Here is a 27,978-nt window from a genome sequence, read left to right as displayed (position 1 = left end):
GATAAAAATGCAACTTTCTGCAAGCTGATCGTATAAAAATGTGTGTAATAATAAACAAAAATAACTAGTCTGTTTAGCATTCCAAGCATTAATAATGCTATTTGATATACAGTTTATATCTGAAAAATAACTTAAAGCCAAATCCATGGACTTGTCTGAATTGCTGGGTTGAAATCAAGGAAACTGTATGATGGAGGAGCCAAAGCCCTCAGGTTTGATCTTGAGGAGCTTGAAGACACCACTGTCTTTGAAGTCCTTGTTTCTCAAGGTGGATGTCATACCTCTTATGGTCATACCTCTTGTCTTTTCCTTGACCTTTAAGGAGGCAACTCAGCAGAGCAATGTTCAGTACATCTTATCCCAACCCTGCTTGCCTTCACCAGGAGGGTGAGCTGCTCCTAATCTCACTGCAAATGGTTCCCCTGACGACTCCTGTTATTTGCTATGAAATTTTGGTTGGTTTCTCATCAACTGGAGAAAATGCAGCCATCAGCAGTGGTGTGACTGCGTTCTGTGTTTTACAGTTATCGATGAGTATTTCCTGGGTCGTAGTGCCTGCGTGGTCTCCGGTGGCACCCGGACTTGGCTCTGCTGAGTGCACAAGAACCGTGCCCAGAATAAAACTGTATTTGGGGTAGAAATCTTGAGTGCTTAGACTCTGCTATAGGACATTAGGCCTGATGATTGGAATTTCAGGAAAAACAAATGTACTTGTCGATACGGTAGAATTTGGGGCTTGGCAAGACCAAAGCGGTCAGTGCCTTGTGAGAAGTACGGTGGGATTTGATGCCTCCAAGTGCTCAAGGTTGTAGTTCTAGATTGGTGCAAAAACACTTCTTCCAGCATCACGCTCCCCTCCTGAAGGATGGATGAATGTCGGTTCAGTCAGTGTCATCTGATGAACAGCCTGTTTTTCAGTACCTGTGTCCCCCTAATATGTTCCTATTTGTAGTGATGTCCAGACCTAACTGTTTTATCATAATACTGCACCTGGCACATGAGGAGTGCTCATACCTCTTCTTGGGACTGCCAGATCTACAATCATAAACTCATTTTACTGCAGATGTAGTTGTTTTGCAGCAGAGATTTATGGCCTTGGATTTCATTTGCAGCGCAGGAGAGTCCCTCTTGCTGCTACAGAATCATACCCTACAGTATTCCTTATTTTCCAGGGAGAACTGGGTTACACGTGCTGCATTTGGTGGCCGTGTCCGTCAGTCCTTCGTGCTGGCAGAGCTTCTGCCAGACAGAGGGAATATTCCAGTACAAATCAGGTCCTGTTTTAAACTGTCTTTGTGCTGTAAGCCTGCTGAATTGGCGAGTTCTGCCTCCATATCCGTAGATACATAAATATGCCCTGTGTGGTCTCCCAAGGGGAAGGCAAAATGTGTTTTTAGTTAAGTTGCATGGGAATTTAATTGAAAGATTTAGGGCAATGCCATAAAAGAGTAAATCATGGGTACGTGACACAAAGAAGATTTATAAAGCAAAATAAAAATACTTTAGCACCTTTACTTTTATAATTTGCTTGATATAAATGGAAACCTATATTAGTCATTTTGTCTGCTGGTAATTAAAAAAAAAGTAAAGGTTTTTATATTTTACTGCTTTTCAGTCCTTTGGTGTAAAATAATGGGAAAGACAACAGCAAAGGTCAGAGCATTCTCCAGACACATCGTGGCTCTGAACCTGCAAGCACGGTCAGCTTCCCTCCCATGAATATTTGTATGAATTAAGCACATGCTTAACTTAATTCACATAAGTAGTTCCTCAGAAGTCAGAAGGACTATTAAGTGATTCAGATTAAGCACGAGCTTAGTGTAAGACCAGAGCTTGTGTGGATGGTGGCCCTGAAATTTGGCCAGCCTCCAAGGCAGCGATGCTACGGCACGTGGTGATGGTCCTGCTCGGTGGAAGAAGGTCATTTGTAACACAGACAAATACTTGGGGGTATTTCGGGGAGGAGAGCTAGGGCAGTGGCGTTAGAAATGTGACCTTCAACGCAGGTTTTGTGAGGATTCACACACTATTTATTGAAGAGAACTGTATATATTATATGTTGTAGCGTTGATAGGTCTAGATAAGAATACCATAATAGCAGTTGAAATGGTGGGGGGGGGTGAGATGGGGAGTTAATGATGTAGCTGTTAATTTGAATTTAGCAGACGTTTTAAATATAGGTTTCTCTTACAGAGACAAAAGTTGCAATTTAAAGCTCTTTGGTGGTCTAAAAACAGCTTAATTCTCTAGTAGCATGGTAATAAGTACTAATCCAGCTTATACAGTGATTGTAGTATGTCATGTTTGTGAAAGATTGCCTAACTCTGCTTTCTCTGGGTTTTATGTTAATTTTTTTAAATTAAACATAAAACCTTATAACATCTTTATGCTGAGATAAACTGTTCAATTTAACTTGTGCTCAAGCAGCAGCTGTCAGGAATTATCATGTTTCGAGCGTTCTTGCCATCACCTTGTGTCTCTACCTCCCGGATACACTCGGTGGGATGATAAACTCACCTTGTTAGGATTTATTACTTAAATAATAACCCGAGGTAAAATGAGAGTTGATGTCACGCGGAATGACAACTGACATGTATTTATGTTGCATGTTACATTATAATAAACTTTCTTTTCTTCCCCTTGTAATAGGTGTTAAGTGGAAATACACTCCAGCGTATCCTCCAGTGCCCTGCGTGAGCCCATTAGCCACGTGCGCGGCTGCTCTGTGGGCATGTTCGCGGGGACTCGTGCTGTCAGGTGTTATTTAAGCTTATAATGCCGGAGAGGTTGGTTATTGCTGGTAGTTAGCAGCTTTTATGCCGGTACAGAAACAAGTCTAAGAGCATCTTATATTTGTTGGGTTAAATTCTGGAAATGCTGTAAAGTAATGCAAGCAAATCAGGAAGGGTGTTTTCTAATAATACTGCCGCTTAAATGGTTTTATTTTTTTTTTTGCTGTAAGAAATGAAAGCAGTGTTATTTCAGGCTCTAAACGTAAATTTGCTGGTAATCATGGAATCACAGAATCAAAGATTCAATCAGGTTGGAAGAGCCCTCTGGGATCATCGAGTCCAACCATTGCCCTGACACCACCATGTCAACTAGACCATGGCACTAAGTGCCATGTCCAGTCTTTTCTTAAAAACATCCAGAGATGGTGACTCCACCACCTCCCTGGGCAGCCCATTCCAATGGCTAATGACCCTTTCTGAGAAGAAGTTCTTCCTAATGTCCAACCTGAACCTCCCCTGGCAAAGCTTGAGGCTGTGTCCTCTTGTCCTATCGCTAGTTGCCTGGGAGAAGAGGCCGACTCCCACTGCGCTACAACCTCCCTTCAGGTAGTTGTAGACTGCACTAAGGTCACCTCTGAGCCTCCTCTTCTCCAGGCTAAACAACCCCAGCTCCCTCAGCCATTCCTCATAGGTCAGACCCTCCAGACCCTTCACCAGCCTGGTCGCCCTCCTCTGGACTCGCTCCAACACCCCAACATCTTTCTTGGAAGTGCAGGGCCCAGAACTGGACACAGTACTCAAGGTGCGGCCTCACCAGTGCTGAGTACAGAGGGACGATCACTGCCCTAGACCGGCTGGCTACCCTATTCCTAGTAGAGGCCAGGATGCCATTGGCCTTCTTGGCCACCTGGGCACACTGCTGGCTCATGTTTAGCCAGCTGTCGATCAACACCCCCAGGTCTCTTTCTGCCGGGCCCCTTTCTAACCACTCTTCCCCCAGCCTGTAGTGCTGCATGGGGTTGTTTTCTCTTGACGCCAGTTTATTGATGAGCTGGGCAGTGATAAGCAATCAGTTGAGTCTTATCGCTTCCCATTTACAGGAGAGGACATTTGGGTCTGCCTCTTGCAAGCTTTCCAAGGTTTTGGCCTTTCTTGCCCTGCTAGAAGCCAGTCTCCAGCTCTCTCTAATGATGCTATTGAATCTGCCGGTTTGTTTAAGCCGGTACTGCAAACACTGTTTTCCTTTCCTGTGGCTATAACCATCTTTTTTTCATATTCTTCTCCTAGTTATTCCTTTGTCCATCTGAGCGAGTTCAGGTATTTCAGAGCTACACGGTTTTGCCCAAGCTTAGATCTTGGATCTCATTTCTCGTCGTGCTCCCCGTTGCCCTTTTCTCTCCAGTGGTCACGTTAACCTTGGCACCCCCACTGTCTGCTCTTCCCACTCTTGCTTCTGTGTCGAGTTCTGTGCCACTTCCCGTGTTTTCAATCCCAATGTGCCATCTCTTTTTTTCCCCTCTCTTCCTTTAGACGCAGGCAGGTTCACAGACGCTGTCCTGCATCAATTCAGTTTTCTTCCTAACTCATCGCAAAAAGATTTTCTGAAAAATCAGCAAAGGAGAAGCTCTGATGCAATCCAGAAATAGCCAAAATTTTGCCAAGCAACTATTTAATCTCATTTTTGTAATGTTTGATGTATGGTTTGTATTTGTCTTCGTCACTCTAGCACTAAACTCACAACCGTCTCTGAGCAGGGGTATCGCGTCGCCCGTAGGAAGCTTTCCTGCCTCTGCTTGGAGTCTGGCACCCAGGTCATTGGGAGGTCCAGAGGTTATTACTCTTCGTGACAAATAAGTGATGACTTACGTAAAACTATTTTTAACTCTTAGTATGTCTCGTAATAAACCTGAACTCGTGTCTTAATTGGCATTCTGCTTGACAGTCCCTTTAGAACGATCAAATATTTGATGAACAAGGCAATAACATTCATCTCTTGCTTTCGTAAGCCTTTCAGATTAGCATTGACTCAGGTTGATGAAGATGGATACAGGATCTGTTCTCTAGGAAGTGTTTGTTCTGTAGATACAGATTATCAAAGAAGGGTGTGTGTTAGCGTAGGTGATGATATGATATATACGGATGTTTGGGGAAGTTCAGGAGTTTTAAAGTTGACAGGCAGCATCCAGTTTATAATACTAGTGATGTCGGTTTGGCAGTAATCTTGAACACAAAATCCATATAAAAATAGGAGGAATGGGAATAAAATAGGATAAAGAATAGGAAAAATTTTAAAAGAATTAAACATTGCATAAATCAGTTCTGAATCTGAACCACTAAAATGGTGGATAGCAAAAAAAAAAAGTCAGAAACATGCTATGTTGAGAAGTAATTTATTAAAGCTTAATGTTTTATGTGCAATAAATACCTGATCTCGGGGTTTGTTTTTTTTTTAATCCCTTGTGATGAGAAATGTATAACACAAACGTGTACGGCTCTGCAGAGGGACAGGAGATGCTCGCATGTTTTTGGTGAAATGCAGGGAAATCTGCCACTGCTTACAGTAGGGTCACAAGTTCGTATTACACATGTAAATACGCTGATTTTCTGATAGCATGGTAAGTTACACAAGGCTCAGATAGCAGCTTGTTAGTGGTGTTTGTGCCTGCTTTGTGTGATTGAAGGATGCGTGCGGCGTTGTAGGCTGTGGAATAGCAGGAGTGCTGCGGCAGTCCTGGGGCACGAGGGTAGAAATAACATTTCATTGTAGAGGATACCTAATAAAAATGTGAAAATAAAACAGAAAAAGAGTGAGGGGAAAAAAAAAAGAGAAATAGACTATACTAGATAAGTGCACTGCATAAATCAAGAGGGTTTATGTCATAACATGAACATGTGCCATTCCCGCTCGTATATTGAATTTTAGTAGTTGGTTGCATAAAGAAGTAAAGTGTAATGAAACTGGCAAGCAAAGTATTCCCTAGTCAGCCTTATCTTTGTTCCATTTGTCCTTCAGATACAGCTTTTCTTGCCTTTTTCAATAAAATCCATCCAGCTTTTTTTTTATTTTGCATCTCTCTGTAACCGAGCTGGGAAGACCAATGAGATTCGATGCTTTTCTAGTTGGGTTCTTAGCAGCTGCTTTTTAAGAGATCAAAACTTCGAATGCTGCTACATGGTATTAAGGCTTAGCTATTGATGTGTCCCTATAGGGACTATGTTTTTCTTGGGGGGCGGGGGGGAGAAGGGGCAGGGGTGACCCCTGCAAGCGTGCTCACACACAGTAAACACTGCTCTCCTTGTCTTCCAGGATCCTCTTTGCAAGCTCGGTGCTTAACCTGGCTGAACTCGCTGCCCTCCGCCCTGACCTTGGCAAATTGAAAAAGGTCCTCTACTTCCACGAGAATCAATTGGCATATCCTGTCCAGAAATGCCAGGAAAGGGATTTTCAGTATGGATACAACCAGATCCTTTCATGGTAGGTGTTTCTCGCACCACTCCGTGTTATTTAAGATGTCCTTCTGTCTACAGCCTTGCAGCCTCATAAGCCTGAGGAGTCGTCCTCCGTATAGATGATGACCCTGTAGCAAACCGAGGTGCCAACAGAGTCCCGAAGAGAGGCTGATAAAACTGCTGTGGCAGAAATAATCTGCTCTACAAACTCACCTCAATTTATTGCGTACACCAGTGCTGTGTTGGGCTTCCATGGCGTACCCGTTAGTGGTGTGGATGTTGACCTGTGTCTTGGCCGTAAGCGAGATGTTTTTTTTCATGGATGCTTCGCAAAGCTGCAGCTAATCAGCTCTTGCTTGGCTGTGGCTTTTACTGCATCCAACTGAAATTATATAGAGGGTTTTAGGGAAATAAACAGAAATTAAAATGTACTGCAGCACTTTTCTTGAGAAGAGAGGGCAGTAAACATACCAGATAAATCCTTATATTTCTTTCATCTAGTATTCAGAAATTGTGCAGTGCTAAAATACCCAGACGTTTTAAAGGCTGCGCTCCTTTATTGTTGCTAAAAACAAATGTATTTCTCGAATCTGAGTTAATGAAAGAAGTTAATAACAGCAACACTGAAAAGCTTTGTGGTTAGGCACTGTACAGACCGAAGTGAAACAGCAAAACTCAGTTGTTTTGAACTGAAATAAATTCACTTACATGATCTTTCTCACCTATCTGTTAGTAGGAGAATTATTAGGAAGAGGGATTGAGCATTTTAACGTGCAAGTTAAGCTTTTGCATCTTTATAATACAAGCTAGTTGATATTGACATTTCTGAAATGATGATCTGTGTATACACTGGTCATTCTGTAGCTGCTTCTGCTGCTGCATTTGCAGCATGTTCCACCTACCAGGCAGTAAAGATGGGGAGAATACAGTGAAAGATGTTTTGAAAACAGAAGCAGACGTCATCAGATTTTCTAACAAAAAGATGTGGTTTTTGGCACTGGGGCAAGGAGTATTTTTTTGTGTATACGTTTTGCTTTATTATGGCAGTTATTTTTCACACATCTGTTGTAAGCTGGTGTACATTATCCTTAAAATAAGCATTTTTAAGATAATAAAAGTATCTTCTATTAGGAAAAAAAAGATTATGTCTATAGATGCTCTATTCTGTCTCCTCCAGCCTCCAGTAGCTTCTCCATGTAATTATATAATATTCATCTTCCCTCTTTGTTGCTGCAGAAACCCCAGCAGATAGAAGCTATCTGCTCTGTACTGTTTGTAACTACCTAGTGGCCACCTGCAAAGAAATGCCATCTTCCCATCTTCCAAATCTGATAGTAACTCTAGAAATGTGAATCTTTCCAGCTTTGTGTAGAGGTTTTGGAGACGATTGAAATGGGAGCACTTTGAATCTTCAGGCTGGTGCTTTGAATCATTAAGAAAGAGAATTTTTTTTTTCCCCCTAATGGTTCTGTAGAGTTTATGTAATAAAATCATATTTTTCTGTGATGGCTGAGATTCCTTTCAGCTGCTCAGGCAGTGAGGGTAACAGGATCTTTCTAATTTGCCTGTGTTAGGCAGAGCCTCTAGGAAAAACTTGGGCAGATGAGACCTCATGCACAGGAGAAGCAGAGATGATGGTGTTGGAGCCTTTGCTACATGTCAGAGACCAGCGAAGAAACGGGCGTTGTCTCATGTCATCTGTAAATTGGTGCAGAAAAGATGACTGGATCGTTTGTATGAAAACAAGGAGACCGATGGGTTAAAAGCCATAGGTGGGGACGAGGGTGGGATTCCAGAAATCATTTTGGCTCCTGCAGCCTGCTTGAAAAGGATTAGTTCTCTCTAATGTTGGTTTTTTCTTTTTTTTTTTCTTTTCCTGCTGACTCCTGCTGCTTTGGTGAGCAGTATCAGTTCTCTCTCTTGACCAGACAGCAGAGAGATGCAGTGAGGATGAATGACAGCCTCTCACCTCAAATATACTTTTCACCAGCCCCGTGACTTATGAACGCATGTCCTCAATGTATCTTATGACCCATAGGTCTGTATTCCAATATATAACATATTGGGAAAACCAACCAGCCATAAAGCATTGCTTACCTCCATTAGCGTTGAGTGTTTGCCAGTGTAGCTAAGATTGTGTCAGCACTTCCAGGATAAACTTCCAGATATTTCAGGGTTTTTTTGATAGTTTCTCGTTTTCTCCAGGCTGACTCTAAGTGGAGAAATAATACCTAAGTTATCATTTAACTACACCTGAAAATTATTGATCTGATTGATTTTAAAACACAGCACTAAGGAACAAAACAGTGCATTAACATGCCAAATTTTTTCAAACTTTTCTGGTACTGTGTGCTATGTATTTTTAATATATATAATATATATATTTGATGAATATACTTTTAATTAGGATTATGTAATCATAGGTTAAAATAACATTCTATTTCTCTAGTATCCTGCTACCTGACAGACGTAGTCAAAGGTAGGTTAACCAAAGGTAAGTTGTCCTTCAGTGCGAAGGGTTATTTCTAAGGTATTTTCATTTTCTTCCAAGTTTACTTCTACAAAAGTTATATTACAGTGGGCCTTACCTGTTTATAATGCTTTTAAGAGATAATGGCAGTAATATTTTTTTACTGTTTTATGAATAAAAAGGGATCCACAGACAGAATAGGATGTGCTCCTTTAGATTAATAATAATAATTTATTACTTAAAAAAAGTTAATATTTCAGAGTGAATAGACAGAAATCAAGACATTTCTAATTAAGATACATATGCTACTGCCAATTCACGTGAAAAGGCTGATTTTAGTTAGCGTTCCACTTGCACCTTTTGTTTATGTATCCTCTTTCCACTGCACTTAAAACTTTTCTGTTCCTTTTGCAGCAGCAGTACATTCATTAATCTTAACCACTTTTTACAGTTTGGTTGCTGATGTTGTGGTGTTCAACTCTGCTTTTAATATGGAATCGTTTCTTACATCCATCGGAAAATTTATGAAGCTGATTCCTGACCACAGACCTAAGGATTTGGAAAAAATAATCAGACCCAAGTGCCAAGTTCTTTATTTTCCAGTCAGGTTTCCTGATGTGAGCAGGTCAGTACATTTTCCACGTCATAAATTGCCTCCAGCCTGTCAAAACTCTCTATTTATGGTGACGTTCTAACTAATCAGCTAAAGCATCGTTAATGAAAGAGTTTGATAATATGCAAAATCCCCTAATTGATAAATGTATTTCAGTAATCAGAGGCTATTCAGCAGCGTCTGATCTGCTGAGCCTGTCCTTAGCATGTGTCGTACAAACTTTTGTTGTTCAGGATGAGTGATTTCCCACTTGTTTTAGTGATTTCCCACTTGTTTTACTCTTTAAGGAGCTGCCTGCTCCTCAGCTCTGTATATATTTGTACAGGGGAGGTCAAGGAGGAGAAAGAAATGCTAGAGAGCAGTAAAAGTGATAAGCCTGTAGTCAAGAAGCTATATTTCCCTCGGTGTGTTGCGGTGGGATTTTATTCCTCCTCCCTCCCCTACCTCTTCTTTTATGGCTTTCCAGGTAGGCAGAAAGCATCCCCGTAGCAGGGAGCTGACTTGCAGCTGTTGGCATGAGCTGCAGCAGTTGTTGCTCTTTGCTCTTCCCCGGTTACTCTGAAGGACGTTTTTTATTACCCTCGTTTCAGAGCCCGTCTTGAAATTAGCGGTGGGTTATGTGGCTCAAAGGGAACATTCGCTAGACCCTTCTCACTTTTGATTAAACCTGGCACAATTGTTTTTCCTGTTATAAAGGCCTCTCCTCCCACTGAACAGGAACTTTGCTTCAATGGGACCAGCACTAGATTATGATTCTGCAATTTGATTATACTCTTAAAGCCAAGACAGTGCTCAGTACATTTTTTTTGTTGAAATAAGGATGGAAAGCACCGTAATGACTCTGCAAGAGTCCGACTTTTGATCCGATAATAAGTTCTGGCCGTACAGGGTTTGCTTCAGTTTTGCACATGCCTCTGTAGTAAAGCAATCCAGTAACATCAGCTTACTCTGTTCAGTGACCTGTAGCAGCTGAGCTTATTACTAGTTTCATTTGTACTTTCTGATTATTTGTATTTTGGTACCTTAGATGCTAGTCTGGATTCTTGACCACTTTCTAGCCATCGTTGCTTGCTTACCATTGTTTCTGTATGGGGCACTGAATCCCTGTACCAGCGGAGTGTTTGATGCCTTTACAGTGTATTCCATAGAATTGTACCAGAGATCTTTGTCCCTGACCCGTTTGTACGTACAGTTATTTCAAAGACTAAATATACATTTGTGGTAGTTTGGGGTAGAGAGATTTTTAGTACAGGAGCTGAGGTCGTGCACTTTATTGATGTTGATGCTGCAAGGTTTGCATTTCAGTATCTTGGAAAACTTTCTATTCTAAAGCACTGATGCAAATCGTTTAAAAATCAATGTCTAAAGTGAAGTCTTTAAACCAATGTTTTTGGCAAGTGGGTTAAAATCCTCCAGTGTTCTTAGGGACTTGGCTGCCTGGAAGGCAGTGGAGATCAGTACCTATATAGAATCATAGAATCACAGACTGGTTTGGGTTGGAAGGGACGTTAAAGACCATCTAGTTCCAACCCCCTGCCACAGGCAGGGACACCTTCCACTAGACCAAGGTGCTCCAAGCCCCATCCAACCTGGCCTTGAACACTGCCAGGGAGGGGGCAGCCACAGCTTCTCTGGGCAACCTGGGCGAGGGTCTCACCACCCTCACAGTAAAGAATTTCTTCCTCATATCTAACCTAAATCTACCCTTTCTCAGTTTAAAGCCATTCATCTACTGTTGCTTCTTAGAGACCATGTTTTTAAAGAGGGAGGGAATGCTGTGAATGCTCAGCGTATTTGATATCGAGCCGTTTTAAAAGGGTCTCTTGTTTTTTTGGCATACCTTAGGAAGTCATGTGGCCCAAGCCTAGTTTGGGAGATGAAGATGTGATAACCCCATCTCATATTAAATCAGCTCTTTTGGACTTGTCAGCCCTGGCAGATGGGATCAAACGAGACCTGACAAATCAGTCTGAAGTCATACAGACAGTGATCGTTCCTCCAAAGCAGAAGGTGATTAGGTGGGTAAAACTGGTATGCTGCTGCCCAAACTGGTCAAGTGGGAAGATCCCATCTTACTGTGTGCTCTTCTTCATGTCCCGCTCTTGTGGTCAATCTCATCTCATAAAGCAGGACACCTTTCACATTTTTATTGTGGTTGTTGCACTTGAAATTACATTGAAAAACTATTTTCAGTGGTGATGGACAAAACTAAGATGTTCATAAAACTGTGTGACTATACAACTTTCTCAGCAGAGTAATTAGAAACACAGATTAGTATCAGCTCTAGTATTTCTAATATAGATTTTATTCAACAACTAACTGTAGATGCAAGTTTGGGGTTGTTTTTTTAGGAAAAGCCCAATATTGTCACAGGAAAAAAAAAAAGCAGGAGGACTGCTGAGTGATTCTGAAGTTCTTGGGGTTTTGACCTTCAGCTGTAGCCAGTATTTACTATTTCTTTACAAGATCATGTTTTAAATAATGTTGAATGCACCTGTGGCGATTGAATGCTGTTTTTTAATTTTGCCTGCATTAGTCTTGTGACTGAAGAGAGACAGAGGAGAAAAAGGTTAAGAAAAATTGTGGCCAAGCTAAAATTCCTAAAGCAAGCTCTTAGCCCAGAGTGTTTTTCAAGTTATTTTCAAATGGTAATTTGCTTTATCCAAACCAAACTCATACAGTGTAAGTAAGTGATTATTTGCATGACTGACAATCATTTCAGTGCCTGAAGTCTTTTTAAAATGCATAATTTGGCTGAGAAGTTGGGAAAATATTTAAAAATTCTGAAGGCAAAATAACCAGGGTGATTTTTTTTTTTGTCTTTACTTTGACCTCTTTTATTTTGCGTGAGAACGTCTCAGGGTGTCTTTGTGTCTTAAACGTAATCTTCATTTGGATTTGGGAGAGAGTTGATCTAAGAAATCATCCTCACGGATGTGATGGTGATCTTTTTAAGATTGTTTTAGATTAATATTGCAATTGTAGGGCAAAATAAAATACATGTGACCCTTGATCAAAACCCGTGTAAGAAAGGAGCATGTCATATGACTTAATCCTTTAACCTATCTACCTTTTAATGTAATTACTCTAGAAGGTGGGTACACAAACTAGCACAAGCAGCGTAGTAAATGGTCACTTAGGAGTGAAGGTATAATGATGAAGAATACCCTAGGAAATACTTGTGAATACTATTAGAGGTACCATTATGTGTGTAATGTGTATTTAAATGTATATGTGTATAGACGTGAAATGTGTATTTAAATATTTCAGATGGGCATCTAATCACTGCTTTTCTACTTTTGAGAGGAAGTTGTCGATGCTTTTTTATAAAAATTCTTCTTTTTAATAAGTATTTGTCATAAGGGCACGTATTGGTGTTCCCAGAGCAAACAACCAGACTGTGGCCCTTACCTCAGTGAGGAGAGATGAAAGGATTTGAAGATTTAGCGGAATAAGAAATTTACTGACCTAATCCTCCTGTTTTCTGCTTCTGACGACTAGCTTCCGTATTGCGTCCCCTGGTGCCACAGCTACTCTGTATATACTCATCCTCTATCATTTCTGACTTGGAATTCTCCTCTTTATACGTTCTGGTGAAGTATATTATGTAGAAATACATCCTGGAGTACATCTAAGCTTGAACACAAATAAAACTCCAAGTTAAGGCTCTCGCTTCGTAGTGTATGGGTATTGCAAGGGGTGTAGACCAGGAGCTGATCTTAGGTGCCATGTGTGCTGCGTATCAGACTGGTTTTTTACAACACTGGGAATTAAATACACTGGAATTCACACTTATATTGTCATTGGCTGAATTTCAGTTTGTTTTCTATTTTAATGTAAATAAAATCCTAAATGTTTTTTTTTCTATACAATCAATAGAGTCTATTTTGATATAATGTTTCCACTTTTGCACTGAAAAACTATGGTCCAGGAAGAAAATCCCCTTTCTACTGATGTTGTCTTTGGTACTTGCATCTCTATATGCCAGCAGACCCCTCTGGAAGGTCTCCTTGATATTGTGTATGAATCCTCTTGGTCCATCTGCATCTATACTGTCTGTGGCAGTCGGCAAAGCGGGATCAGATGAGGTACTCCTTGGAATTCATTTCAATGAAAATTGTAATATAGATTTTAGCTATTATTACTATTCCTCTGACTGTAGTATATCTTTATTATTGTCGCAATGTGGTAGAAAAGGAAGATGTTTTTATAAGCAAGAATGAAGCAACATTCCTAAGAGCTCAAAATGTGCATTGGAGTAAGGTGGAATAATATAAGAGAAACATGAGAGGATGAGGATTATGGCAGAAAATAAAAATAGCTTCTTTTAAGTGGAACTTGTTAGTGAGTATCTTGTACTGTCTGCATTACACGTTTTGAAGTAGAATTAAAGATTTTAAACTGTTGTTTCTTCATTTGCTTCTATAACGGTACAGTTAACAGGACATTTCAAGCATATGATTTTATATTTTTTTAGTTATAGTGTAAGAGAGGCAGAATTTGCCAATTTAGAGAGTACTTTAGGGCCAGTCAGGGGAGTTTCTGACTAAAGCAGAAGTTTTTCAAAGATGCTGACAGTATCTCTTGTACAGAAACGTGACTGTCACGTGTGGAGGAGCCTGTTTCGGGGAAGAAAAAAATAATTGCATCACTTGGACCAGGCTTGCAGGGCTGAACTTCAGACCTCTGTTTAGATAACGAAGAGGCTCCCCCTTCCTCTGTAATCTTAACACTGTACAGTAGTTTTGCTGTGCTGGAAAAACAGATGTCAACAAGGAGGGAGAGTCTCAAATCCACAAGAGCCCACAGCTATAGATATGCACTGGGGACGTGTCTACATTGCACAGAGCGATGCTTAGCGGTGGTACCCAAGTGAGCTCTAGTGAACTGTCTTGCAGATGGGAAGCAGTATACCTTAGAAGAGCAGTTTTTGGCTAATTAGCCTTCCAGTGAAATAGCATATATTAGCTTAGGTGGAGTACTATGCTAATGATAGTGATTCTGGTGCTGGGGCTCGCTACCGCCTTTGGTGGTGTCTCAGGCATCTCCGTGGTGTGCCGTGCTCTCTCTGGTGGGCACAGCCTCCCTGCCACCACGGGTTATGGGTAGTTAGCATAATTAGAAAATGCCAATAGACTGCTCCTACCTTGGGGCTTGCCGCTGAAGAACTGGATGATGGAAATTACTCCCGTGAATGTCTTTCCTCCTCACCTGCCGCAAGCAGGCTTGGAGGGTTGGTGTTGGCACGCTAGGACAGTTACGCAACAAGCACGAGGGATGCTCTGAAGATCTGGGACACAGCATCTATTGGGAGGAAAGTGCAGTTATAAAAGGGTTATAAAATGGAGTCTTTCAGTTCTGGAGCCTTTGGCAGTGGGTCAGTTGCCTTCTGCATCTCTGGGATAAGCGCTAAGTGCAGATCGCTCTGCCTATGGCGAGGGGTTGGGTGGCTGAATGAAGGGTGCCTCAAGCATCCATATTCAGCGGTGCTTTTTTACATGGTGCTTCCTCCACACGTGCATCGTGGGCTGTCGGGGAGACTGGAGGGTGATGCAGGAGCTTCCATTCTCTCTCTGGATGGTGGGGGAGTAGCTGTTGCCCCAGCCTGGTCTTCCAGGCAGAATGTTCTGGGTTTGTCCCCAAAATATTTATCCCAGAACTCTCCAGCAGCAGCAGACTGAGAGTGCCCTCCCAGAGGAGTACCCGGCTCACCAGTCTGCTGGGATGTATTCGTTTTGCAAAACTTTCTTAAAAAAAACTCATTTCTTTTTATCTATTCAGGAACAAAAGTAGTTTTACTGACGCTTTTATCTGTCGTATAGGTATTCCACTAAACGCTATCATAGTAACCGTTTAGTCTCACAATAGCTCACAAGGATACTTAAGCAGAATTCTCTGTGCAACCTAGTTTTTTTATTATGTTGGGTACTGCTCGTGTTGCATACAACACATTCCCATAAAACTTGCATTTTGTATTTACAGAGAAATTTCTCTGGAGAGTTAAGGTCTTGTAAAACATTCTTGTTCTACAGCATGAACGAATTATTATACTCTGGGGCATTAAAAGTGAAGTGTACTGAAGAAAAGAATTTTTTCATTAAAATGCAGTTTATATTGATAAAACAGATTACTAGCATTTGATGAAATGTGAAACTTGGATCTACCCATATCGCTAAATCGCCAGTAGGTTTGTTTTGGCAAGAAGAATAGTGTGTAATGTATATCAGGACCAATCGTTGTACAGTACCTGTTAGTTTTGTATTAGATTAAACTGTCTTTCGCTGAAGTACTTGGAAAAAAACTACTATATCTGTATCTTGAAGTAGCAGAATGTGGTAACGAAGAATATTAGAAAATAAAAGCTGTCGTGTTATCAGTTTTGGCACAGTCATTTATCAATCAGTATTTTAAACATTGACAAGTGGTAATTTAATAGGGAATGACCCTGTTGGCAGGAAGTTCTAATGACAGATGATGCAAACTCATTTATCACGATGGGGCTGTGCTGGCTTCTTACCTTTCTCAGTATCACAGCTCATATTTTCCAAGTCTGGGATGTGAGAAGCCACAAAGGGCAAAACCTGTGGCACCGAGCCTATAACCACTCCCATCTATTCTGATTAACCCCTTCGCTGCACATTTCCCTGCAGCATAGCTGGTAAGATCTCAAAGTTCTCATACTGATTTAAATACCGTTTGATTTTTAAGTAGGATTTGCCGTGATACTTGTAAGCCCTTTCCCATAGTCAGTTTTTTAGAAATGTTCAAGTTGTGTCACTTTGAATATAAAGTCGAGACACGCCGGTACTTGGCTTTCAAAAACAAACCACATTCTAATAATTAATAGCACATTTCATTAGCAGGCATTAAAAATATTACATGCAGTGCCCTATATAATGGGCAGCTATTATTATTATTATCATTACTACTCAAGAAGGAAATTGATGCATTCAGAGGTTTAATTGATTCGTGCATATTCATGTGGGAAGTCAGCGGTAGAGTCACGACTGGACTGGATTATTATGCACTTCCATGCATAATAATTTCTCTGCAACTTGTGAAGAGAATAGACTACCTTGCTGTAATAAGCGTGGGCATTTGAAGTGGAGGGATGTCATGGGAGAGGAGATGAAAACGACACCATCAGGAACTGGTGTGGATGGTGCTTTTAATTCTTCTGGGTGTAGTCTATCTGCAATACAGTAATTCAACTGTACTTACTCAGAATAAAAACAACAATATATTTTTACTTTAATTTCCATAATAGTAAAAGTTTTCATCGACTTGATATGATTTTATGTTACCTTTTTCAAAGCATAAGCCCAAGCCCTGCTTTGGGCTTTCTATGCCTTCCTACCTCGGTTCTCCATCTGTTCTTTCTCTTTTCCTTTCACAAGTCTTTCTCCTCAAGGCTGGGATTGGGTTAAATATCATCCCCATACAGGGTGTTTCAGACATGAAATACTTTCAGAGTTTGCATCACATTGTTGTAATAAGAAACAGTGAAAATTAAATTTAATTGTTTAAAATTGTCATGGCAGACTTAAAGTAAAGCTGTTTATTTTTTTCCTTCTATTCAAAGTGGAAAAAGGCTATTGATTCGTGGTAGGATCCTACAAAGTGCTAAATACCCTCATTTTCACTGCAGTCACTGGGAGCTGAGGGCACTCGGTGTGGGTACGATGTTAACGCAGGTGGAAGGAGGCGGCACGCAAAGCGAAACGCTGGGTATGGAGCGGTGTGGCTGTGTCCAGTTCAGTTCCAGTCCACATGAAGGTACAGACTGAAATCCTTCACACTTGTGAAAGTTGGCTTTTATAGACAAGGCTGTCCCTGCTGAATTTTGCATTTCAAAATACTGCCCTTCAACGTTTGAACAGTTCCATATTTTTTTATTACGAAATTCATGAATATTACATAGAAGTGAAGGTGAATTTTTTGTTTTTCTTTAAAGTGATTTCATGCTTACAGAATTGTAACAGAGAGGGAAGCAGTCGTGTTGAGAATATTATTTCTTAGTCGCTACATGAGGCAGTGACAGAACCTTAATTCTTAAATATTCGGGGCATTTGTCGTAATATAATGGAAAAAAAGTAGGTGATGTGCTAAAAAACCGCAGAAAAGATAAGGAATGGGCACGGATATCAGAGTTTTTAGAGATTCTTCACTGAGAATACAAAATGTTTTTAGAAATAATTTTAGGAGAAGGAAGGAATCTCTGTTACCAGTCACGGGGGAATGGCAGTGCCTTTAGAAAAAGACACGCTTTGTCTTGAACGCAGTATTAGTTTGGGGGGAAGAAAACCCAAAACAACCAAAACCCAGAAAAAGCAGGGTTTTTTAAAAGACTGGTGGAATAGATAGCCTTAAAAATTGTTATTAAATGGGAAATTAAAACTTTAAGAGGGTGGGATCTGCTTCGAGCACTGTTGTGTCCTAGATTGCAGACAACCAGTTTGAGTTAAAGTCAGAGGTACTGTTAGATGGAAGTGTCAGTGGAGAAGATACTAAGATGTTCTGTAGGAATTTCAGAGAATAAAGAGTAAGAGAACAAAATCACACGATGGAATACATAAAATCACAGTTTCAAGTTTGAAGAGGAAACTTGAAACATAGCTCTCCAGTCCTATGGAGATGACCTTTATGTAATGTGTAAGAACAATTTAATACAGATGTTTTATTTATACATAACCAGATGGGATGAAGTTAAATGATTTTTAATTTTGCCAAATCACAGATAATTTCTTTGTTGTACAAGGAGTATTTTAATCTGTTTAGTTTTTTCTTTTTTTTTTGCTTTTGCCTTTGCAACTAGGAATATTTAATATTTTATATTTTGGACATTCCCCCTGCTCAGTTGTGACTCCCAGATGAAACAATCCTCCTCTTCTTCCCTTTAAATAATGCAAATAGCATACATTTAAAAATATGAAAATCCCAATGTAAATGTACCAGAAGTGCTTTTAAGGTAGGAGACTGTTCAGCTTCACTGTTGAAAAGATGCGTATCTAAATAGTAATGAGGGTTCATCAGAGTTTCGGGCTTATGAGCACCAAGTAGTAGGGATGCTAGTTGCAGAGCTGTGAGAGATCCAAGTCCAGTAACGCTTCCCCAGCTTCTTTTCCTCAAGTATGTATAAGAAAAGGTCTTTGGATTGTGTTGCCTTGTTTAGCGATGGGATATTTTGTGTGATGAGAAATCTGTATTCTCAACAGTGGGGTTTTGCGTATTGTATAGCAAGATGTTACTGTGTGCAGTCTGTAATTCAAGCAATGTTATAGGCACTAACAACAACCAGGAAGAATGAATGAGATCCGAAGTTGAATGAGCCAACCTGTGATTCATTTTAGAGTGGATTCCTCATAAAACTGTGCTGTTTTCTTGTAAGATGACTCCTAATTAGTACTGAGGTCAGGCTTGCAGAAAGCTAAAGACTGTCCGTCTTTGGCCTACCTATGTATTTCCTGCCCCTCTTATAATCTTGGGACTCATCAGCAGACGGCGTTGTCTCTATTTTTGTTAATGCCCAACTAGCTGTGTGACTAACAGTGTGTAATGTCTCACCATCGTGCCAGAGCCCTCATCTTCCCACTTGTCCTCCCTTGTCAGCTCTTTTAGTCTAGAAAGCACAAGTGTCTCAGTGCTGGTTCTACACCAGTTGAAGAGACTCTGATTTAATTTCTCCAAGATGGATTTGATTTTAGGTATGTTCCCTCCTCTCTGCCAGAATACTCATCATGATTGCTCTTTGATGGGGTTCTGCATCTTCATTTCCATGACTTTGCCTCTCAAAAAGCCCCAGAGCTGTTCACAGCCATGTTCTCCTTTAAAACCTCTAAGCATTTTTCATCTCTAGATGATGGTTCTCATAGATGTTGAATAGAGAAGCAAGCAGATCTTACTTCCCATGGTCACTTTTGTGCACTAAATGGTGGAGAAGTCTATAAATGCAGAATGTAAAGAACATGGAGATACATAGACCACTTGCTGCTGGAGATGCTCCAAGCCAGCAGTATAGCTGCACCAGACCAAATAAAAAACCTTATGTGATTCTCATACACAATAGAAAAAAAATTTTTAAAGGTACATATTGGTGTGTCTGTGTAAAGCACTGAAAAATTGCATGTTGTTCTGGTCACCCATGTTGAAGAAAGATTAATTTAAACTGTGAAACAGGTACAGAGAATTGCTGCTGGGATGATTAGGAGAATCTGTATTATGAGAGCAGATTAAGAGAGTATGGTTCACTTGTCCTAGCAAAATAAAGGTTGAGAAGGGGATATATGTTAATCTTTATAAATACAGTCAGAGGATAAATGCCATGAAAGAGGAGGAATTATTTAAGTTCCAGGATAATCCTTACAACATCCACTAGGTATAAATTGGTCATTATTAAATGCTTCAGACTGGAAATGAAAAAAAAGGGGTGTGTAGGGAGGTTGTTTGTTTCAGTTTTTGTTTTTTTTGGTTGTGTTCTTTTTGATTGTTTTTCTGAGAGGCATTTAGTTTTGAAATGACTGTTGAAACACTATTGAAATGTAAAGGAATTTGATAAATTCATGGGATGGTTGGTTAAACAATATAGGAGTAGTGCCAGGCAGTTGCAGATGTTTGCGATGATGACATCCCCCAAATGAAGATGAAAAGGGATGGACTATGAGATGGTCACATACTGACTTCAATCTTGAGACCATAGTCTTGAGACCTGAACTCCTCCATGAAAGAGATCATGTATTTCCAGCAGCTGTAAAAGACACAACGAAAGACCAGTCTGTTCTGTGTACTGGGCACAGTGTTTGTCTTGTATTTCATTAATCGGGTGTCGCATGAATGAGCAGAGTCCTGCAAGGTATATCTTGCTCATATGTTCAACCTCTCACCGTATTTGGGATCAGGAGGAATTTTCATTAGCCAGATTCATAATAATTAAGGTGGGAAGGGAAAAAAAAAATACGTGGAACGTTTTTGCCTTTCAATATGTACTGGAATTATCTGGACATTTTAGTGCTTTTGAAAAAAACCACGTCATGGGCAGTGCGTTTGGTCCCTCCTCTCCTCTTCCTTTGACATGCTGCAGTTCTTGAGGCATCGGTCTTGGACTTTGTTGTTTTGTGGTAGGCTGAGCATCCCTCAGAAGGCAACACAAACTGAAGTGGTACCAAGGGTTGACAACCTCGCTGCTTGGGGAAAGTATTAGGTGAGATGTGCTTCAGCAAGAACTGTCTTCAGGCAAGATGTTTGAGTATCATGGTTTTATAAGCAGCCTTCTTGATTTTTGCCTCAGTTTACTTTTGCTCACTGAAGCATTTGGATAATTTTTTTCTGTTGAGCTCATTGGAGTCAGGATGAATTTCTTTTAAATTCCTTATTTTGATGAGTCTGTGTGGCGCGCTCGTTTTCATCCTTGTGCGGGGTAGTTTAATACTAAAATTGCCTCAATCTGCGCTAGAAGCAAATGAATCACAGAAAGAAGAACTTTTTATGCAGTAATTCCTTTCAGTGGCTGAAATTTTATCTGTCCTCCATCAAACCTCACTGAAGGTCTTTTGGTTTTGCAGTTCACTTATGTTATCTGCCATCTGATTTTGAATTACCAATCTTGAATTATGTGACTGTATGTGGAAATGAGAGGATTTGACCCTTTTTGGATGCCTAAACTGTCTTCCTTTTGTTGCCAATAAAAGGAGGAATTACATGTCAGGATTTCTGGTAACCTAGTCACAAAAAAACCCTAAAAAATTAATAAAAATATTAAAAAATCATTTAAAAAAAGGAATAGCAAGTAAAAAATTATGCTTTTTTTTTTCCTCTAGCACAAACTTGTATGATATCCTTAAAGTAGCCCAATATTTATGACATTAAAACTGTATGTCGTTGGATCTGAAAGTGGCTGAGCTCTTTTCAGAGTTACTCAGTGCTGAACTTGTCGGCACATCTATACATTAGCGACTTATTGTTCCACGAGCATCCCTTCATTTGGGCTAGCAATAAGTCCTGTTCAGTCATTGTGCTGCAGAGGAACGTTTAAAGCTGCGTTGGAGCCTGTTTGTTTGCAGCAGATGATTTGCCTAAGCTTTGATGCGCAGTCACTTTCTGACATTTGTGTATTTCAGCAGTGAACAATGTAAACTCATTTTCTGAGCACTTTGATTACTTGCACATAGCAGTGCCCATGGCATGTGACAGAGAAGAGCACTCTATCCACTAATCAGATAGATATGCTTCAAGCGTATTTACACAAAATAATGAAAACAGCTGTTAGATACCTTTAAACTTGAGTGTGTTTTGTTATTAATCTACTAGCCCGTACACATGACACTATAATTCTTCGCTCACTCAAGTTGCCTTTAATGACACAGTAATAAAACGGAGAGGGATGAAAGTAATGGAATTGTAGAATGTAATGCCTCAATTGTTCTACAGTGTCTTCCTTTTTGCCAAAATAAACCACAATTAGGTCCATATGGTGTTTTGAAGTTTTCAGGCAATGACCCTAATAAAAAGTAATGAATTTCTGACAAAAGAAAGCATGGTGCTCTTTTAAGCAGATATCTTCGCTATTGATCTAGTTATGATTGCAGACTGATATGCTAATAGAAGAAGAAAGGTTCAACGTGCCTGGTACAAGCACTTTCATTTGTGGTTTATTTTATTCTTATGAAATTCAGATTGAAAAGGTAGAAACATGTTGTAATCCATCAGTTATGACTCCCTTTTAAAAGACCTACTATAAAGAAAACAAATGGATTTTTCTTGAGAGAAATGGAGTTTGGAAAGCATTTGTTAACTTGAAATTTCAAAAGCGCGTGTTAACTAGGAGGATGCCTTGCAACGATGAAGATGCTTTGTTTGGATATATGAAATCTGACTTGAGCACTTTATTGTCTTCAGAGGTCCCAGCTCTGTTACTCACTCTTTAAACCTTCTCATGGGGGAATTGGAGTGACACTCCTCTTCATCTAGAAAATCGAACTATCCTTGGAGCAGTTGTTAGGTAAGTACAGATACTCAAACACAATGACTGGGGAAGACTTGCAGCTCATCCTCATATGTACTGCATAGCTATGGGCAAGCATTAAAAAAGTTTGGTGTGTCAGTATCATTCCAATGCAGTAATAATGGTGCCTGACGTATGGTAATCAAGTCTTAATAAAGAGAGGAGAAAGCAGCTTCTGGAAACAGATACCAGGGAAAGGAGAAAATAAATGGCCGATTTGATGAACCTTCGCTGTTAGTGGTTGTTGAATGAATGTTTGTTCCACATCACAGAATCACAGAATCAACCAGGTTGGAAGAGCCCTCTGGGATCATCGAGTCCAACCATTGCCCTGACACCACCATGTCAACTAGACCATGGCACTAAGTGCCATGTCCAGTCTTTTTATACACAGTCCTAAATGACTGAATTGAAAAGCATCTGCTGGAGAGTGTGTATTATTGGCATTATTTTGCTCCAAGTAGTGCAGTTCATGTTGAGCAAGGCCTGTAGTCTTGCAACATGAAACTATTCAGAGCATCCTTTCAATAAAATCTACCTTGTGTACCTTTGATCGCTGCTAAAACCTGTCTTTGAGTAACTCCTTCACTGGTAAATTAGGAGTCCGTTTATTTAATAGGCTAATTTCTCTCTTACCATTTTTCATATATGTTTGCTACCTTCTATACTGGCAATTTCTCCATCTCCTTATGTATCATCTGCTTGTGTTTGGTTATTGGATTCATGTTAATAGAAAAGAGTCTTGTTCATGGGTGAAACTTTATCCTTGACAATGTATCCTGCTTCTAAGCAAGGTAAATAAATTGCTGTTTATTCCAGAACTTTTCTTCTTTCTGAAAACAGATACTCTTTTCTAATTTCTTACCTTCTTGTACTGGACACCTCAATAACATGCGAATCATTATTTTGTTTTGTTGCAATTATGTTTAATAGCAATTGACTGGTGCTTAGGAACTGGGGCTCCTCTCTGGAGGAGGGTGTGGGCAGCAGGAGAAACTAATCTCGCTTCAGATTATAAAATTTTTGGATTATTTCTGTTATTTTGAATTCTAGTAAGAAGAATATGGAAGTGAAGCTCCCCACCTTACTTCCTGTAATTAAAATATGTTTGAATTGATTTTTCTTGTCTCAGTTTTCAGTGTTAAAAGCTTTAAGAAGGAGTCATGCTGTGAATTAGTGTCAAATTTTAGACTGGTTTAAAATTACATTTTAGAAGTCCATCAATCATAGGTAACCTAGGAGGTGAATGTGTTTAAAATATGCTAGTTTCTATAGCCAGTTGTAGATGAGAAATGTTCTGCTTTTCATCCTCACTGAGCAGTTTCCCCCCAAGAAGCTGGATGGAAGCAGCAGTGTTTGGTGTGGCTCCTCATGCACCACCTGTGCTTTGGTGCTTGCACTAAACTCCCCTCGTACACCGTAAATAATAAATATGTTGAAATATATTTTATACTGAAATAGCTCAAAATAAGTGTGAGAGCCTTCAAATGCTTAACTAAGTCCTGTAGCCCCTGCTTTTAGACATTAAAATATAAGGACCTAACTCTGCAAGGTTGTACTCCCTTGAGAAGTCTAAATACCATCAGGAGACTTTAGGAACTCTGTCTTATTTTTTATATAACTCGGTTGAAATTATATGAGATTGATAGGTACTTTGAAGTTCTTGGTATACCTGTAAAGGCTTCTATAAACTTCCCTTAGTACTTCCTGAAATCCAAAGTTTTAACTGTTTGTGGTGCCCCAGGTTTTGGCCATTAGTCTGGAAACGTGAACACTCTGGCCACTGCTGATTGTGTATTTCATTTATTTGATAAAAGTACTCAAAATACTCATGTTCTCGTATTACTAATATTTATGTGATCTTTCACTTGCATTGTGATAGCTCCTGGGTCATCCTGTGACTGTCTAACACCTGAAAATCATGCAGTCAGCATTATGAAACATTAAAACCCCCAAAAGGTAATAATATAAAGTCTTTAATGTTTAGTATAACTGCTTGAGTACGTATGGACAGTTCTGTAGATGACTAACTAGAGTCATGTGGACTTGTGAGTCTACACGTGTGTTTGCAAGACTGGCTCAGTACTGAACAGTAATTATGGTTACAGAGCTGTTATTAGTAGGCCAAATTACTGCATCATAGATCTCATGTAAAATCAGGTCTTGACAAAGGGAACACAATTTTTAATCCTACATGCAAACACCAAAAGTTATCTATTTTTAATCTGATGATATATATATATATGATATATATATATTAGACATGTACCTTGACTTTTATTTAACTTTTAATACACTCAAGCTCCTTTCAGAACAGTGTCTGTTACCGTGTAATGATCAGAGATGGTGATTTTTAACAGTAGATTGAGGGGGCAAGTTTAAGAAAACATTTATTGTACTGTGTTTTGGAAACACAAGCGAGTTGTAGAGGTTACATTCAAAATAGCAGGAACTGGTGCAGCAGCGTTTTCGTAAATTGGGATATAAACAAACATCTGTTGCAGGAATGTAGAAATGACATCATAAAGAATGTATGCAAAAACTTAATTGAAAAAGAATGATGCAGAATTGCAGCATGACTTTAAGTCTAAATTGATTTTTGCCTTCAGAGTGAAAGTGGGATTTTTGTGCAACATTCCGATACTATAAAGTATTTAAAATGTAATGTCCTATTAATGCACCTAAAATGCAGACTCTGGGTCACCCAATAAGAATAGTAGTTACAGTAATACAGTGTATGTAATACGCAATTATCTTGACAATAGTTTTATTTTTTCAACAATTTTGTCATAAAAGAGCAGTAAGATACAATGAATTTGATTCATTTTGTGTGTGTGAATCATTTAATAGACCATTACATCTACTATATTAGACTCCATTCTCCTTTCAGAGCTTTTCATTATAAGGCTGTCTTTAATGGAAAGAAGTTTAACCTTCCCTCCCAGATAGATTGAACCCCATAACAGTGTAAACATTCTCATTATAAAATAAAATCCCCTTCCCCAAGGGCAGCACTATAATTATGTTGCAGAGTGTTGTACAAATGTTTCTCTTAAAAAATGTTGTCTCGTTCTTGTCCTCCAGTTTTTATCATTTTCATTTATGAAGAGAATCAATAATACTTTTAAATTGTAATTTAATAAAATAAATATGATCTGATTATTTTTTAATTTTTCGAAGTTATTTTAATCAAGTTTGAGAAGAAGTCATCAGTAAAATTGCTGTTGATTTATAAATAGGATAATTAGAGGCTTTCCTCCTAAGTACTGTTCACTGGCATTGTGGCTGTTTTTATTGCCTAGTCAAACCTCTTCATTCAATTTTAAAATTGCCTTTTGAATGAACTGCGCTATGAGCTTGCCAAATAGTGTCACCGTTAATACCTTACCTCCTCTATTTCATTGTCCAGTCTGTAAATGCACAATAAATTGTTTGATAAGGAGGTCAATGAGGTTGTGCTAGTTTTTAAGTGAATTATGGCCAAACATTTCAGATTATGTCGCGCTCTTATTGTAGCGCTGTGCTTAAGAGGTGGTGATACAGTACGTGGTAGATCGTTTGGTATGGTTGCTCTGGGACTAGACACAAATCAAGGAGGGCAGGTTCTCCACCGATCTTTATACAGAGAATAGATGAGAAAAGTGCATCTTAAGTCAATTTGCAATTCTGTAGCATGTCCCTTAGTCTAAGGAAGCTCTCAGCAGCAGGTACACACCGCGTGCTCCACGAGGATGGCTTAGGATGAAGATGTTTGCAGGCAGGAGAGTATTTCACTGCTTTGGCTATTGAAAAGCTGCAGTAGTATTCCTGGAAAGTCCTAAAGCTTCTCCTACCAGCGTGCTGGGTGATGATATCTCATATCTCATGAGATATTTGGTGGGAATTAGTTTTTTTCTGTATGTATAACTGATTTTGGAGAACTGTGCTGGATTGGTGTCGTTGTTCCAGCAGTTTCCCATACGGATGCCTCACCTTCACCCAACCCTCTGTGCTTCCAGCGCTCCTTCGTGGCCAAGGCTGTGGCTTCCACCCAGGCACGTCTTCTCCCTCTGCTGCGCAGCGCACGAGCGGTTTTGAAATAGAAACGTAAAAGGCGAAAGTAAGAAACTTTGTGCTTGTTGAGTCTAAAAGAAAGTCTGTTTGTGTGTGTCTCTCCCTTTGTAACAGAAGGAATGTTTCTTATGTTTCTGTCTTCAGACAGTTGGCACACATTTCATCTCAGCAGCTGCTTTCTCTTAAAGTGCAGTAGAGTGTAGGACTGTAGTGACACTAGCATTAATACTTCACATTCTGCTATCATATGCTGTCACTGTGAAATATGGATCTAGGTTACATGTGTTTGCAGACTTTGTACTGCTGAATTATGAAAGCTGACTCCGTTGGAGGATTGTGTTGTATTCAGAGACTGTGAACTGAACAATAAATGAATGCAGGCAGAGGCTTGCAGTCATAAGCAGTCTCCTCCTTTTTGGCCTAATTGAGACAATAGCTTTAAAACGTAGAATTACCAAATAAAACTTCAGTGTTGACTTAGGTAAATATGTTTAGCAGGCATCTAAATATGTCTCTTGTGGGCACCTTTCAGTTGTTTTCCTCAACGTTGTTTAAATATTATTTTAAAATCCCATTCTTCTGAATGGTGTGAATTACTGCAGATGAATAAAATTTCTTGCAAAGATTAAAAGTACTACTGCTGTGTGAGAGAATAAATTATTGGGAAAAATTAGTTGTTTTGTTATCAAGAACTAGTGTGTACCCATAAATTTAACTCTGCAATTTTTTTATATGTCTGGATGGCTATAGGAGGGGTGAGGAGCTGCGCTTTCCTTATTTCTAAAGGTATAAAGTTAATACAGATGGAAATATTGTAAGATGTCAGGAATTACAGGGTTTGCACTGTAGTGCGTGGTACCCAGGCATTGCACGTGGGTGTCTCAGGGCCCTGCTGAAGTCACCTGGGGCTCTGTCAGTGTGTCACTCAGTGGGAAACTAAAGGGTGAACAAAGCTGCTGAAAAGGAATATTTGGAAATATTTTTAAATGAATGGTCAGCGTAAGGAGATAGTGGGGTGTCTGCAAGGAGATCTTAATACAGGCTTGCGTACGCAGTTTTGTGCTGAAAATGTTAATCAGTGTATTGGTGAAAGTCAGGTTTGTTTGGTGCCCAAAGTTCTGCCAGCAAATGATTTTGTTTCTTAAAACAGCAGTCTTTAGGTAGCTATAGTTCCAGTGATAGTGTTGGTGCTATGACTGTACACTAACAATTAAACTTGATTTTCCATGTGCAGCCGCTGGGGATCAGGAAGGATGCCTTGGTGCAGAAAGCTGGCATCCAGTGTAACACCCTCCACTCCTTGTCATTTTTACCTTTGAATATCAGTGTGTGTTAAAGGACGGAGTGAATAAACCAAACATACACATTTTGGCAGTGTTAGGTTATGATGCTGATAAATGGCCTTAAATAACACCTCTTTAGGAGCTTCCAAGTGGCACAAAACCATAATCACCATCCTTACCATGAGTGGTCTGACGTTCAGAATAATGTTAGAATCTCTGTGGACAGTGTGAAAGAGATGTTTGGTCTTGCTGACCTTGCCTGTGTATTTTAGTGCTTGGGGTTTTTATCATATACATACAGGATTTTATGTGAAGTGGTCGCTGTCATGGCTCTTCCCGTGTTAATTTTGATGTTTCTTTTGTATCTGATGTTGAAGTGG

At 39.7% G+C, this 27,978-nt stretch overlaps 1 protein-coding gene across 19 annotated transcripts in view; it reads left to right on the top strand.

Moving 5' to 3' along the window:
* Positions 1 to 27,978, top strand: part of GTDC1 (glycosyltransferase like domain containing 1) — a 217,474-nt gene that overhangs the window by 89,412 nt on the left and 100,084 nt on the right. For all 19 annotated transcript variants that reach the window (XM_068407984.1, XM_068407976.1, XM_068407983.1 and 16 more), the window contains 2 exons: positions 6,040 to 6,207; positions 9,104 to 9,277. In XM_068407984.1, the coding sequence (XP_068264085.1) occupies positions 6,040 to 6,207; positions 9,104 to 9,277 (342 nt within the window). The remainder of the gene's footprint in view (positions 1 to 6,039; positions 6,208 to 9,103; positions 9,278 to 27,978) is intronic.

Source organism: Nyctibius grandis, chromosome 9 (genome assembly GCF_013368605.1).
Source record: "Nyctibius grandis isolate bNycGra1 chromosome 9, bNycGra1.pri, whole genome shotgun sequence".
In the NCBI taxonomy this organism is placed as follows: Eukaryota; Metazoa; Chordata; class Aves; order Nyctibiiformes; family Nyctibiidae; genus Nyctibius; species Nyctibius grandis.
This window is presented reverse-complemented; position numbering and strand designations above follow the sequence as displayed.